Raw genomic sequence first — 12,597 nt, forward strand, 5'->3', positions numbered from 1 at the left:
GTGCGCCCTCAGCCAGCCTCACATGTGCCGCCCGTGCCATTGTTTACCAGCCAGCCTCCGCGCTAACATCCAAGCATACACTCGGAATATTTCGTATTATTACAGTGTTTTCGGTGCTGTTTCTGGAAAATAAGTGACCATGGGCCCCAAGAAAGCTTCTAGTGCCAACCGTACACCAATAAGGGTAAGGATACCCATTGAAATGAAGAAAGAGATCATTGATAAGTATGAAAGTGGAGTGCGTATCGCCGACCTAGTCAAGTTGTACAAGAAACCCCAATCAACCATCGCTACTATTGTGGGCACCAAAAAGACAATCAAGGAAGCTGTTCTTGCCAAAGGTTTAACTGTGTTTTCGAAACAAAGATCGCAAGTGATGGAAGATGTTGAGAGACTCTTATTGGTGTGGATAAATGAAAAACAGCTAGCAGGAGATAGCGTCTCTCAAGCGATCATATGTGAAAAGGCTAGGAAGTTGCATGACGATTTAATTAAAAAAATGCCTGCAACTAGTGATGATGTGAGTGAATTTAAGGCCAGCAAAGGTTGGTTTGAGAGATTTAAGAAGCGTAGTGGCATCCATAGTGTGATAAGGCATGGTGAGGCTGCCAGTTCGGACCACAAAGCGGCTGAAAAATATGTGCAGGAATTCAAGGAGTACATAGAAACTGAAGGACTGAAACCTGAACAAGTGTTTAATTGTGATGAAACAGGCCTGTTCTGGAAGAAAATGCCAAGCAGGACCTACATTACTCAGGAGGAAAAGGCACTCCCAGGACATAAGCCTATGAAAGACAGGCTTACTCTTCTCATGTGTGCCAATGCTACTGGTGATTGCAAAGTGAAGCCTTTATTAGTGTATCACTCTGAAACTCCCAGAGGGTTCAGGCAAAAGAATGTCCTCAAGGATAATTTGTGTGTGCTGTGGAGGGCAAACAGTAAGGCATGGGTCACTAGGGAATTTTTCTATAACTGGTTACACCATGCATTTGCCCCCAATGTGAAAGATTACCTAACTGAAAAGAAATTAGAACTTAAGTGCCTCCTGGTGTTAGACAATGCCCCTGGTCATCCTACAGACGTGGCAGAGCGACTTTATGGGGACATGAGCTTCATTAAGGTGAAGTTTTTGCCTCCTAATACCACTCCTCTCCTGCAGCCCATGGACCAGCAGGTTATTTCCAACTTCAAGAAACTGTACACAAAAGCTCTGTTTGAAAGGTGCTTTGTAATGACCTCAGAAACTCAACTGACTCTAAGAGAGTTTTGGAGAGATCACTTTAATATCCTCAATTGTGTAAACCTTATAGGTAAGGCTTGGGAGGAAGTGACTAAGAGGACCTTGAACTCTGCTTGGAAGAAACTGTGGCCAGAATGTGTAGACAAAAGGGATTTTGAAGGGTTTGAGGCTAACCCTGAGAATCCTGTGCCAGTTGAGGAATCCATTGTGGCATTGGGAAAGTCCTTGGGGTTGGAGGTTAGTGGGGAGGATGTGGAAGAGTTGGTGGAGGAGGACAATGAAGAACTAACCACTGATGAGCTGATAGATCAACTTCAAGAGCAAGAGGCCAGACCTGGGGAAACTGGTTCAGAGGAGGGGAGAGAGAAATTGAAGAAGTTGCCTACTACAAAGATAAAGGAAATCTGTGCGAAGTGGCTTGAAGTGCAAACCTTCATGGATGAAAATAACCCTCACACAGCTATTGCAAGCCGTGTTGGCAACCTGTACACTGACAATGTTGTGAAACACTTTAGGGAAGTGATAAAGGAACGAGAGGTACAGGCCACTATGGACAGATATCTTGTGCGAAAGAAGTCCAGTGACTCTGAAGCTGGCCCTAGTGGCATTAAAAGAAGAAGGGAAGTAACCCCAGAAAAGGACTTACTACCTCAAGTCCTAATGGAAGGGGATTCCCCTTCTAAACAGTAAGAAGATAATGCTCTCCCCTCCTCCCATCCCATCAATCATCACCAGATCTTCAATAAAAGTAAGTGTCATGTAGTGAGCGGCAGTCATCGGTGTTGCCATAAGCGGTTCACTTTCTGTCAACTTCACTCCTCTATATCTCGGTAAGTACTGATCGCAATTTTTTTTTCTTTTAAAACAATTAAGAAAGATATTCTTAAGATTTTGGTAAGAAATTTTTTTTTTTTTTCAAATATTTTTCAACACTGAGAGCAAGTTTGTAAGCAGAGGTCTTGAGAGTGTAAGGGTTAAGAATGCAGTGTTGGTCTGTGTAGCAGAAGTTTGTGGATATAGGAGGGTGGTAAGGGAGAAAAAGTTGCCTTATGAATGATTCTTATAGTGTAGAAATGATAAAAGGAGGAAGGAGTAAATGGAGAGTAAAAAGAGACAAAAAGTGAGTGGTGAGTGGGTGCAAGAAGAGAGCAAATGAGAGAGTTTATCTGTAGTTTACCTGGAGAGAGTTTCGGGGGTCAACGCCCCCGCGGCCCGGTCTGTGACCAGAGAGTGGGAGAAGCTTTATCAACAAATTTTGCTGAGAATATAAACTTCTGGACTGAGATCAACAAGTTGAGAAAGCCTAGGAAACAAATGGATTAAAGTTAAAACCAAAAAAAGGGAAGCTATTAGATGGGCAAATGGAGACACCGGGAAGATGGAGGGAAAATTTTGAGGAATTGTAGAATGTTGATGAACAGAGGTCTACTGTATCATAGGATTTTGTTGTAAATATAATGTTTTACAGTAGTCTAGAAGGCAAACAGTGTAATGGACACAGAATATTTATTTAACCCAGGATATTACTTCAGAGCTAAATTATTTTTTATTTTATTAACACATCGGCCGTCTTCCACCAAGGCAGGATTGCCCGAAAAAGAAAAGCTTTCATCATCATTTGCTCCAACACTGTCTTTCCAGAGGTGCGCTCACACTACAGTTTTTAAACTGCAACATTAACACCCCTCCTTCAGAGTGCAGGCACTGTACTTCCCATCTCCAGGACTCAAGTCCGGCCTGCCGGTTTCCCTGAATCCCTTCATAAATGTTACTTTGCTCACACTCCAACAGCACATCAAGTCCTAAAAACCATTTGTCTCCATTCACTCCTATCTAACACGCTCACACATGCTTGCTGGAAGTCCAAGCCCCTCGCACACAAAACCTCCTTTACCCCCTCCCTTCAACCTTTCCTAGGCCGACCCCTACCCCGCCTTCCCTCCACAACAGATTTATACACTCTCGAAGTCATTCTATTTCCTTCCATCCTCTTTACATGTCTGAACCACCTCAACAACCCTTCTTCAGCCCTTTGGATCATGGTTAGTAATCCCGCACCTCCTCCTAATTTCCAAACTATGAATTCCCTGCATTATATTCACACAGCACATTACTCTCAGACATGACATCTCCACTGCCTCCAGCCTTCTCCTTGTTGCAACATTCACTACCCATGTTTCATACCCACATAAGAGTGTTGGTATATACTCTCATACATTCCCCTCTTTGCTTCCATGGACAAAGTTCTTTGTCTCCACAGACACCTCAGTGCACCAGTCACCTTTTTCCCCTCATCAATTTTGTGATTCACCTCATCTTTCATTGACACATCCACTCCAAAATATCTGAATACATTCACCTCCTGCATACTCTCTCCCTCCAATCTGATATTCAGCCTCATTACCTAATTTTTTTGTTATCCTCATCACCTTACTCTTTCCTATATTCACTTTTAATTTTCTTCTTTGACATGCCCTACCAAACTCATCCAAGTTAAATATATACAATATATAATTAACCTAGGATAACCCAATATACCTGGAGTATACCTGAAGAGGGTTTCAGGGGTCAATGCCCCCATGGCCAGGTCTGTGACCAGTCAAACAATGTGACTTATTTCCATGTTTGAAGTAATAAACATCTTTAAACACATCTACTGTCATTAGAACTATTAAACATAGTGTTAAACATTAAAAGCAATAAAAAAAAAAAATCATAATTTGTTATCAATAAATTGTATAAGAAGTAGGTAGTAGGTTGGTAGACAGCAACCACCCAGGGAGGTACTACCATCCTGCCAAGTGAGTGTAAAACAAAAGCCTGTATTTGTTTTACATGATGGTAGGATTGTTGGTGTCTTATATCTGTCTCGTAAACATGCAAGGTTTCGGGTACGTCTTGCTGCTACTTCTTACACTTCGGTCACACTACACATACATGTACAAGCATATATATACACACCCCTCTGGTTTTTTTTCTATTTTTTTTCTAGTTCTTGTTCTTGTTTATTTCCTCTTATCTCCATGGGGAAGTGGAACAGAATTCTTCCTCTGTAAGCCATGCGTGTTGTAAGAGGCGACTAAAATGCTGGGAGCAAGGGACTAGCAACCTCTTCTCCTGTACAAATTACTAAATTTAAAAAGAGAAACTTTTGTTTTTCTTTTTGGGCCACCCTGCCTCAGTGGGATACGGCCAGTTTGTTGAAAAAAAGAAGAAATTGTGTAAGAATACAATGTCTGCACTCTGAAGGAGGGGTGGGGATATCTGCAGTTTGGATGGGCATCTGAACTGTAGTATTAGTGTGCCTCTGGCAAGACAGTGATGTAGTGAATGATGGTGAAAGCATTTCTTTTTTAAGGTCGCCTTACCTCAGTGGGAGACGGCCAGTGTGTTAAAAAATAAATGTAAAACATAAGTATCGCTGGTGCACTTGTGGTACTGTTGCCGACGAGTAGCCATGTTTTTTGCCACTCATTCTAGTCTTATTTGATTCATAAAAATGCACTCTTTCATTATATAAGATATTTTTTCTTCAAAATCTTCTCCAACACACAGGAATGTTTGTTTCTGGGTGTGCCACAATTTAGGAGTTAATTTATATAACCCATAAATTTAATAAATTACAAGCACATCCACCAAAAAATGTGAAATGATTACCTTGAAATGAAAATGACCAAAAATAAACTGAAATCCAAGACCATTTACCTAAAGCAGGATGTTTATCCTTAAGATGGACCTTGAATGTAGTAGACTGTATTGAGGCATAGTCACAGTATGGACACCGATAAGGTCGTACCCCAGTGTGCTGCATCTTGTGGCGTCGCAAAGAATTGTGATCAGAGGTGCAGTACTTGCATTTTTCACAAGCAAATGGCTTCTCACCTGAAACATTGCCAAAGCTTAGTACTGCAAAATAAAATTTACAACCAATACATAGAGTTGGATTTATCTTTTAATATTTTAACGTGAAGACCCTTGGTATGATGGTAACGAGAGAGAAAACAAGAGCTCAAGAAAGTTATGCACCAAAGTCACTACCAATTTAAAAATTAATTTAAAACACTAAATTTTATAGGCTTCATATATTATAATCATATGATAAAACCTCATAGATAATGTTAATGGAATTAAATCTTCATGTGAACTTACTCAGAAACATAAAATGCCCAAGAGAGCAGATTATTTTGGAGGTAATGCAAAATATGGTCTTGCTTTTAACAATGAGACACTTCTGATGAAAGACTAAGAAAGACTAGATGTTCTGGCCAATGGTAATAATTTAACATATTATTTTATTAGGCCAGAGAACTGCAAGGGTGGAGCTCCCTAAAGCCTACAAGATTGTGTTACTGCTTAATAAATACCTCAGCTCACCCATCAGCAGACTGCTTTGTTTAAACCACATCCTTTGAGCCTATATGCCACCTAATTAGAAAATCACTAACCTAGTGTTAAAGAGCATATCCTGAACATGAGAATGGTATGGAATGCATTTGCAACAGGTATAATTAAATGAAGAAAACCCACACTGCTGTCATAGCTACTTCTCTCCTAATCTAAAATCCATTAATTTTGTCTTTATATCTGTCCATGTCTGGTGCCAGTAATTCCTTCAAGAAGAGAAGTAGGCTTGTACATAGAGTAATCATTACTATATAAATTTCTAAACCAATTACTGGTTGCTTTTATCAGTGCTGGTCACTGTATTACAGAATGGATATAAATGCACTAGAAAACATGCAGAGGAGGATGACAAAGTTGATCTCATGTATCAGAAATCTTCACTATAAGGATAGACTGAGGGCCCTGAATCTGCACTCTCTAGAAAGACATAGAATTAGGGGAGATATGATTGAGGTGCATAAATGGAAAACAGGAATAAATAAAGGGGATGTAAATAACATGCTAAAAATATCTAACCAAGACAGGACTTGCAGAAATGCTTTAAAGTTGGAAAAATTCAGATTCAGGAAGGACATAGGAAAGCAGTGGTTTGGTAACAGAGTTGTGGATGTGTGGAACAAATTCCTGAGTACCGTCATAGAAGCTAAGACGTTGTGTAGTTTTAAAAAGAGGTTGAATAAATACATGAGTGGATGTGGGTGGATGTGAGTTGCACCTGACTAGCTTGCACTAATAGGTCTGATGCCGTGCTCCTTCCTTAAGTGGATGTGACCTGACCTGACTAGGTGGATCAATGGTTTAAGCCGGGAGGTGACGTGGATCTGCCTTGCATAGGCCAGAAGGCCTGCTGCAGTGTTCCTTCTTTTTTTATGTTCTTTTAACCCAATTTTTCCAGCACCTTCTTCACTTTCAACAGAATAAATTTGTTGAATGCTACTGTGATTTTCAGGAACATAATCATCATGTTTTACTTTACTGTACAGCCTCTTCTCACTTAACAATGGAGTTCCGTTCCTAAGACCTTGTCGGTAAATGAATTCATCACTAAGTGAGGAGCATACTATAATGGTAGTGGGTTTATAAAAACTATCTTTGATATTGTTTTAATGTCACCTTTGCACCATTTATAACACTTCTGGTATATTTTTTAAATATTTATACAGTAGTGTACTATATACTGTAATAAACAGAATAGAGAAAATCAGTTCTAATATACATTTTTTAGGTATGCATACTGGTCAGAGAGCCCACTGTATGTCTGAGTCATCAGTAAATGAGTACATCGCTAAGTGAGGAGAGGCTGTATTTACAATCTTGGGCAACCACTGGGGACAGGGACATGGGCAGTCACTTGTTCCCTCACAGGAGCAGGCCAGTGCCAAGGAAAAACAATAATATTGATATTCCTTACCTATACCCCTTGTCCCCATGTCTTCCCAGGAAAATTTCCAGTGAACACCCATACTTACAATACAAAAAAAAGTCTGTACTGTAGGCCTCATACGTACAATATCAGTACTTCAGAACTAAGTTAATTAATTACTGATCTCCAGTGGCAATTATTGTCAATAGTCAAATTATTTTCAATAAGGAATGTCAGTTTTTCACAGAATGCATCATTTATACTTAATACATGTAGCAAGCACTATAGCTGTTCAACAGAGATTGGTCAAGAGCTACTAATTTAATATTCATTATTTTCTTAAGGTTGAATTATAAAAAGAATTCTTGGTTAGCTTCTACTAAATGCATTGGTATTTTGTGTATGATCTTGTTATGCACATGCAGTGAGTTCATTATTTTGCTGGAGTTTAGTTAGGAACTACAGTAGGGCCCCATTTATACGGCAGATTAAGTTCCAGGCTACCGCCGTAAAGCGGAAATCGCCATAAAGTGGAACACCTCTTTTTTCCACTTATAAATGCATATAAATACTAGATAACAAGATTACACTAACACATATTAAGTTAGTAAGTAAGTTTATTCAGATATACACAAATGCAATTACATAGATTATCATACATAGCAGCATATGTGTAAGGTACCTAGGATAACCCAAAAAAGTCAGACTGTGTGACTTATTTCCATTGGGGTTAGCAGTAGAACTAGGCATTAAAAAACAATAAAAAAGTAAAATACACATATAGTACACTCATTACTTACCTTAAAATATTTGTAGTCTTAATCTAGAGTGAGACAAGTAGTATTTATTGTAAGAAATCAAATGTGGTATGTATGGTAACCAGCCGGGCTACCATACCAGACCACCCCATCTACACATAATATTCTATAACATTTAAGCATCCCAGAGCGATAAAATGCATATACAGTTCATCATTACTTACCTTAAAATATTTGTAGTCTTAATGTAGGGTCAGAGGTGAGTAAACGAGATAAAACAAATAAATGAGAGAAAGAGAGAACGAGTACATGAGAGAGGACAGTCATGGAGTTATGTAAACAAACCAGGCGAACATGAGTTACGTAAACAAACAAAGTGTACACATCTGGTTTGTGTACAAGTTACATTGTGTACAAGTTACAATGTGTACAAGTTGTCTCTACATTGATACGGTAGAATAAATAAAGAAGAACACTCCCATTCTCATGTAACACCATTTTTTAGAAGAAATGATGCTCTGAGTGAAGGTATACAGTTACTCCCAGTAACACATTTTCTCTTATGCTGGACTAGAGAAAATGTTATTCTTACCATAACTTGTCAGTTGTCTGGCTCTCACATCTCATATTTATATTTATTTATTCTACTGTGGGGTGTATTTATCATGTTTATATGTCATGTATCGTGTTTATTATATAATTTTGAAAAAATATCATAGCTGGATTAATAAAAATGTGTACATTAACATAATATACGACATTTAATGAGACTCGGTGATTATTATTATTATCATTACTAATATGGTGTCACTCGTATAAATCGTCTGGCTCCCACATCTCACATTTATGTTTATTTATTCTACTGTGGGGTGTATTTATCATCTTTATATGTTATGTATCATGTTTCTTATATAATTTTGAAAAAATATCATACATGGATTAATGAAAATAATAATCAATAATAATCATTGAGTATCATTAAATGTCATGTATTACGTTAATACATGACATTTAATGAGACTCAATGATTATTATTGAGTATTATTATCACTATTAATATGGCATCTCGAGACATAAGACACTCTTACTGATTTTAATGTGTACCTGCACACCAGCACAGTGTTTAAGTTTATTTAGGTACAGGTATACATAAGTATAATTATCAGAGTATATATAAAACAGTGATTATGTGTGAGTGAGGTGAAAGTGTTGAATGATGATGAAAGTATTTTCTTTTTGGGGATTTTCTTTCTTTTTGGGTCACTCTGCCTCGGTGGGAGACAGCCGAATTAAAAAAAAAATTATAAAATGTGAAATAACTTTTAAAAACACTTGAAATTTTTGAGTTTCCAGACACAATGGAGAGACGTGGTGCTTACGGAGGTCATGGAGAATGTAAACAGAGTGGGGTGCGGTGATCATATTAGAAAGTCAGGTGGGGGAGCCGTATAAAGAGTTTAGATCATAATTTGAAATGACCGTATTAGTGGAACACCGTAAGGCAAAACGCCGTAAAGCGGGGCCCTACTGTATATATTAACTCTTTGAGGGTTTCGGCCATACTAGTACAGCTTACAACCCAGGGTTTTTGACGTACTAGTACACCTAAATTCTAGCACCCTCAAATCTAGTGGGAGAAAGCTGGTAGGCCTACATATGAAAGAATGGGTCTATGTGGTCAGTGCGCACAGTATAAAAAAAATCCTGCAGCACACAGTGCATAATGAGAAAAAAAAACTTTGACCGCTTTTTTGGAATAAAACAGCGACTTTGCACCGTATTTTCGTATGGTATTTATTGTTGTATTCTAGTTTTCTTGGTCTCATTTTATAGAATGGAAGACATATTACAGAAATTGAGATGATTTTGACTAATTTTACAATGAAAAGTACCTTGAAATTGAGCTCAAAGTAGCAGAAATGTTCGATTTTTACCAAAGTACAAAAGTAAACAAATCATGCCAAGCGTCCAATACTCGTCAACTGGTGAGTCTAATATTCTTTCGCAAGTGCGCCAATATTATTTATACCATTTTTTACACTAATGCAGTAGTCTGCATAACAGTAAATCTTCTATTTTTTGTGAGAATAAAAATTCAAAGTGGAAAGCAAAAGAATGTAAGAGGGGCCTTGAGACGTGACTAATGAACAGAGGAAATGTCATTTTAGTGCCAGGAATGTCTTTCTTGTTTGTTATGGACCCTATTCAGAAATTGGCATCTTTTGAAATTTGTGTGAAATTGGCAAAATTGCTAAATTCTGACCACTGTACTGGTTAGTTGAAATTGGTAAATGGGTGGTTTCTTGTACTCATTCGATAGAAAAAATGAAGTTCTAGCGAAATATTCATGTTTTTTGTCGACTAGTACAGTGGAATTGGCCAAAAATGGGGCTCAAAGTGGGCAAAATCGCCGATGTGTAAACATCGCCAAGACCACTAACTTCGCGAGAGCATAATTCCGTAAGTTTTCCATCAAATTTCATACTTTTGGTGTCATTATGATCGGGAAAAGATTCTCTATCTTTTCATAAGAATTTTTTTTTTTTTAAATTTGGCCGACCCTGAGATCGAGTCTCGTAGAGGGCCTGTCGACCCTCAAAGGGTTAAACCACTACATTGTTTGGCTGGATTGTGACAGCCATTTCTAGATGATGCCAGTGTAGTGAATGTGTATGTGAGGTGCAGAACAGTGGGAGTTCTGCTCACTCATGCCACACCCTCCCTCACACATTTACCCCTCACCACTACCTTTGTGTATGCTATATACCCTGGCAGATCATTCCGTCACCAAAACAAAGGAGTGGAGAGCATTTGTAAAGTCTTGAGTAAGATATGATGCAAAGAGAAGTGAGAAAGAGGAGCACAATGAGGAAGTGGTGTAGAGGATACTACATCATGGAATATTAGTGGGGGATAGTAATGGTCTACACATCTGTACTGTTTACTGTATTGTAGCTCTGTTCTCTTTAATTAACATGTATTCATTAATTAAACTGTGTTTAATACTAAAGTACTGATGAGAAGCAGCAATATTGAATGTAAAATATTGTGTAAACATTCTTAGATAAAATAAAATGAAATTATGAAAAATTATGACCCGAATTCCAAACAATTAACTTAAAATTTTTAAGAACACATTAATGGCGTATGTGTGAGCCTACAGTACTAGAAAGAGAGAGAATCTCCTGAAAATTATTGAAAACATTTATCATCATATATCACCTGTGTGTTGCCTCATGTGCATTTTGAGAGTTGATCTGGAAGCAGTGGAATAGCCACAGTAATTGCACAGAAAGGGTTTCACTTTCTTATGAACTGATTCTTGGTGGTTGTGCAACATTCGCTTCTCCGAAAACGGCCTCAGGCATATCTCACACTGATGCTGATAAGGTGATTTTTTCATGTGCAGAGCCTATGAAAAGAAATGGTTTACTGCAGTGAAGCATCAAGATACACTATACTGTCTTCTGACATTGCAGCTCAAATTCTGACACTGACCACTGAGAATATTAAAAAAAAAAAACTAGAGATAAATTTACTTTTATCAAAACAAAAACAAATACTATATAGTAAAATTAATAAAACTAGAAGCAGAAAGGATCATTAATAAAATGACAGGTGTAAGTGCTGGAGGACGAATGATCCTTGCCAAGTTGTGAACACACACCACAGCTTCACCTCCTTGCCAAGCTGTGAACACACACCACAGCCTCACCACCTTGCCAAGCTGTGAACACACACCACAGCCTCACCACCTTGCCAAGCTGTGAACACACACCACAGCCTCACCTCCTTGACAAGTTGTGAACACACACCACAGTCTCACCTCCTTGACAAGTTGTGAACACACACACAACAGTCTCACCTCCTTGACAAGTTGTGAACACACACACCACAGTCTTACCTCCTTGACAAGTTGTGAACACACACACCACAGCCTCACCTCCTTGACAAGTTGTGAACACACACACCACAGTCTCACCTCCTTGACAAGTTGTGAACACACACCACAGTCTCACCTCCTTGACAAGTTGTGAACACACACCACAGCCTCACCTCCTTGGCAAGTTGTAAACACACACCACAGCCTCACCTCCTTGACAAGTTGTGAACACACACCACAGCCTCACCTCCTTGACAAGTTGTGAACACACACCACAGCCTCACCTCCTTGACAAGTTGTGAACACACACCACAGCCTCACCTCCTTGACAAGTTGTGAACACACACCACAGCTTCACCTCCTTGACAAGTTGTAAACACACACCACAGCCTCACCTCCTTGACAAGTTGTGAACACACACCACAGTCTCACCTCCTTGACAAGTTGTGAACACACACCACAGCCTCACCTCCTTGACAAGTTGTGAACACACACCACAGCTTCACCTCCTTGACAAGTTGTGAACACACACCACAGCTTCACCTCCTTGACAAGTTGTGAACACACACCACAGCTTCACCTCCTTGACAAGTTGTGAACACACACCACAGCCACCATTCCTCACACATCATCACGAATTGCACTACTCCATATTATTATATTTATGAGAAATTGCTAAGTTCGTAGAGATCATATAGCTCCTGGGGATTGGGAGGTAGTCAGGTCTGATCCAAGAAAAAGGAGAATTTCTCTTAATTCCCTGGATCAAAAGCACTTCACCATCATCAAGGCACTCCATTACCCTAATAAAGGTTAAACAGATGTACTCTGCAGACAGGGCAACTATGGTGTCATGGCAGGAAACATTAGTTCTAGTGATTTAGATGCTGTTATGCAAACACCACTGAAAATACACCAGTGTTATGACTAAATAGTAGCATCATGGTGG

The 12,597-nt window shown here is 38.9% G+C and overlaps 1 protein-coding gene across 3 annotated transcripts in view; it reads right to left on the minus strand.

The window, feature by feature from the left end:
- LOC128688024 (uncharacterized) overlaps nucleotides 1-12,597 on the minus strand; it is a 232,074-nt gene that overhangs the window by 108,860 nt on the left and 110,617 nt on the right. For all 3 annotated transcript variants that reach the window (XM_070083757.1, XM_070083758.1, XM_070083756.1), the window contains 2 exons: nucleotides 10,988-11,177; nucleotides 4,946-5,122 (listed from right to left, as the gene is read on the minus strand). In XM_070083757.1, the coding sequence (XP_069939858.1) occupies nucleotides 4,946-5,122; nucleotides 10,988-11,177 (367 nt within the window). The remainder of the gene's footprint in view (nucleotides 1-4,945; nucleotides 5,123-10,987; nucleotides 11,178-12,597) is intronic.

This window comes from Cherax quadricarinatus, chromosome 10 (assembly GCF_038502225.1).
Source record: "Cherax quadricarinatus isolate ZL_2023a chromosome 10, ASM3850222v1, whole genome shotgun sequence".
NCBI lineage: Eukaryota > Metazoa > Arthropoda > Malacostraca > Decapoda > Parastacidae > Cherax > Cherax quadricarinatus.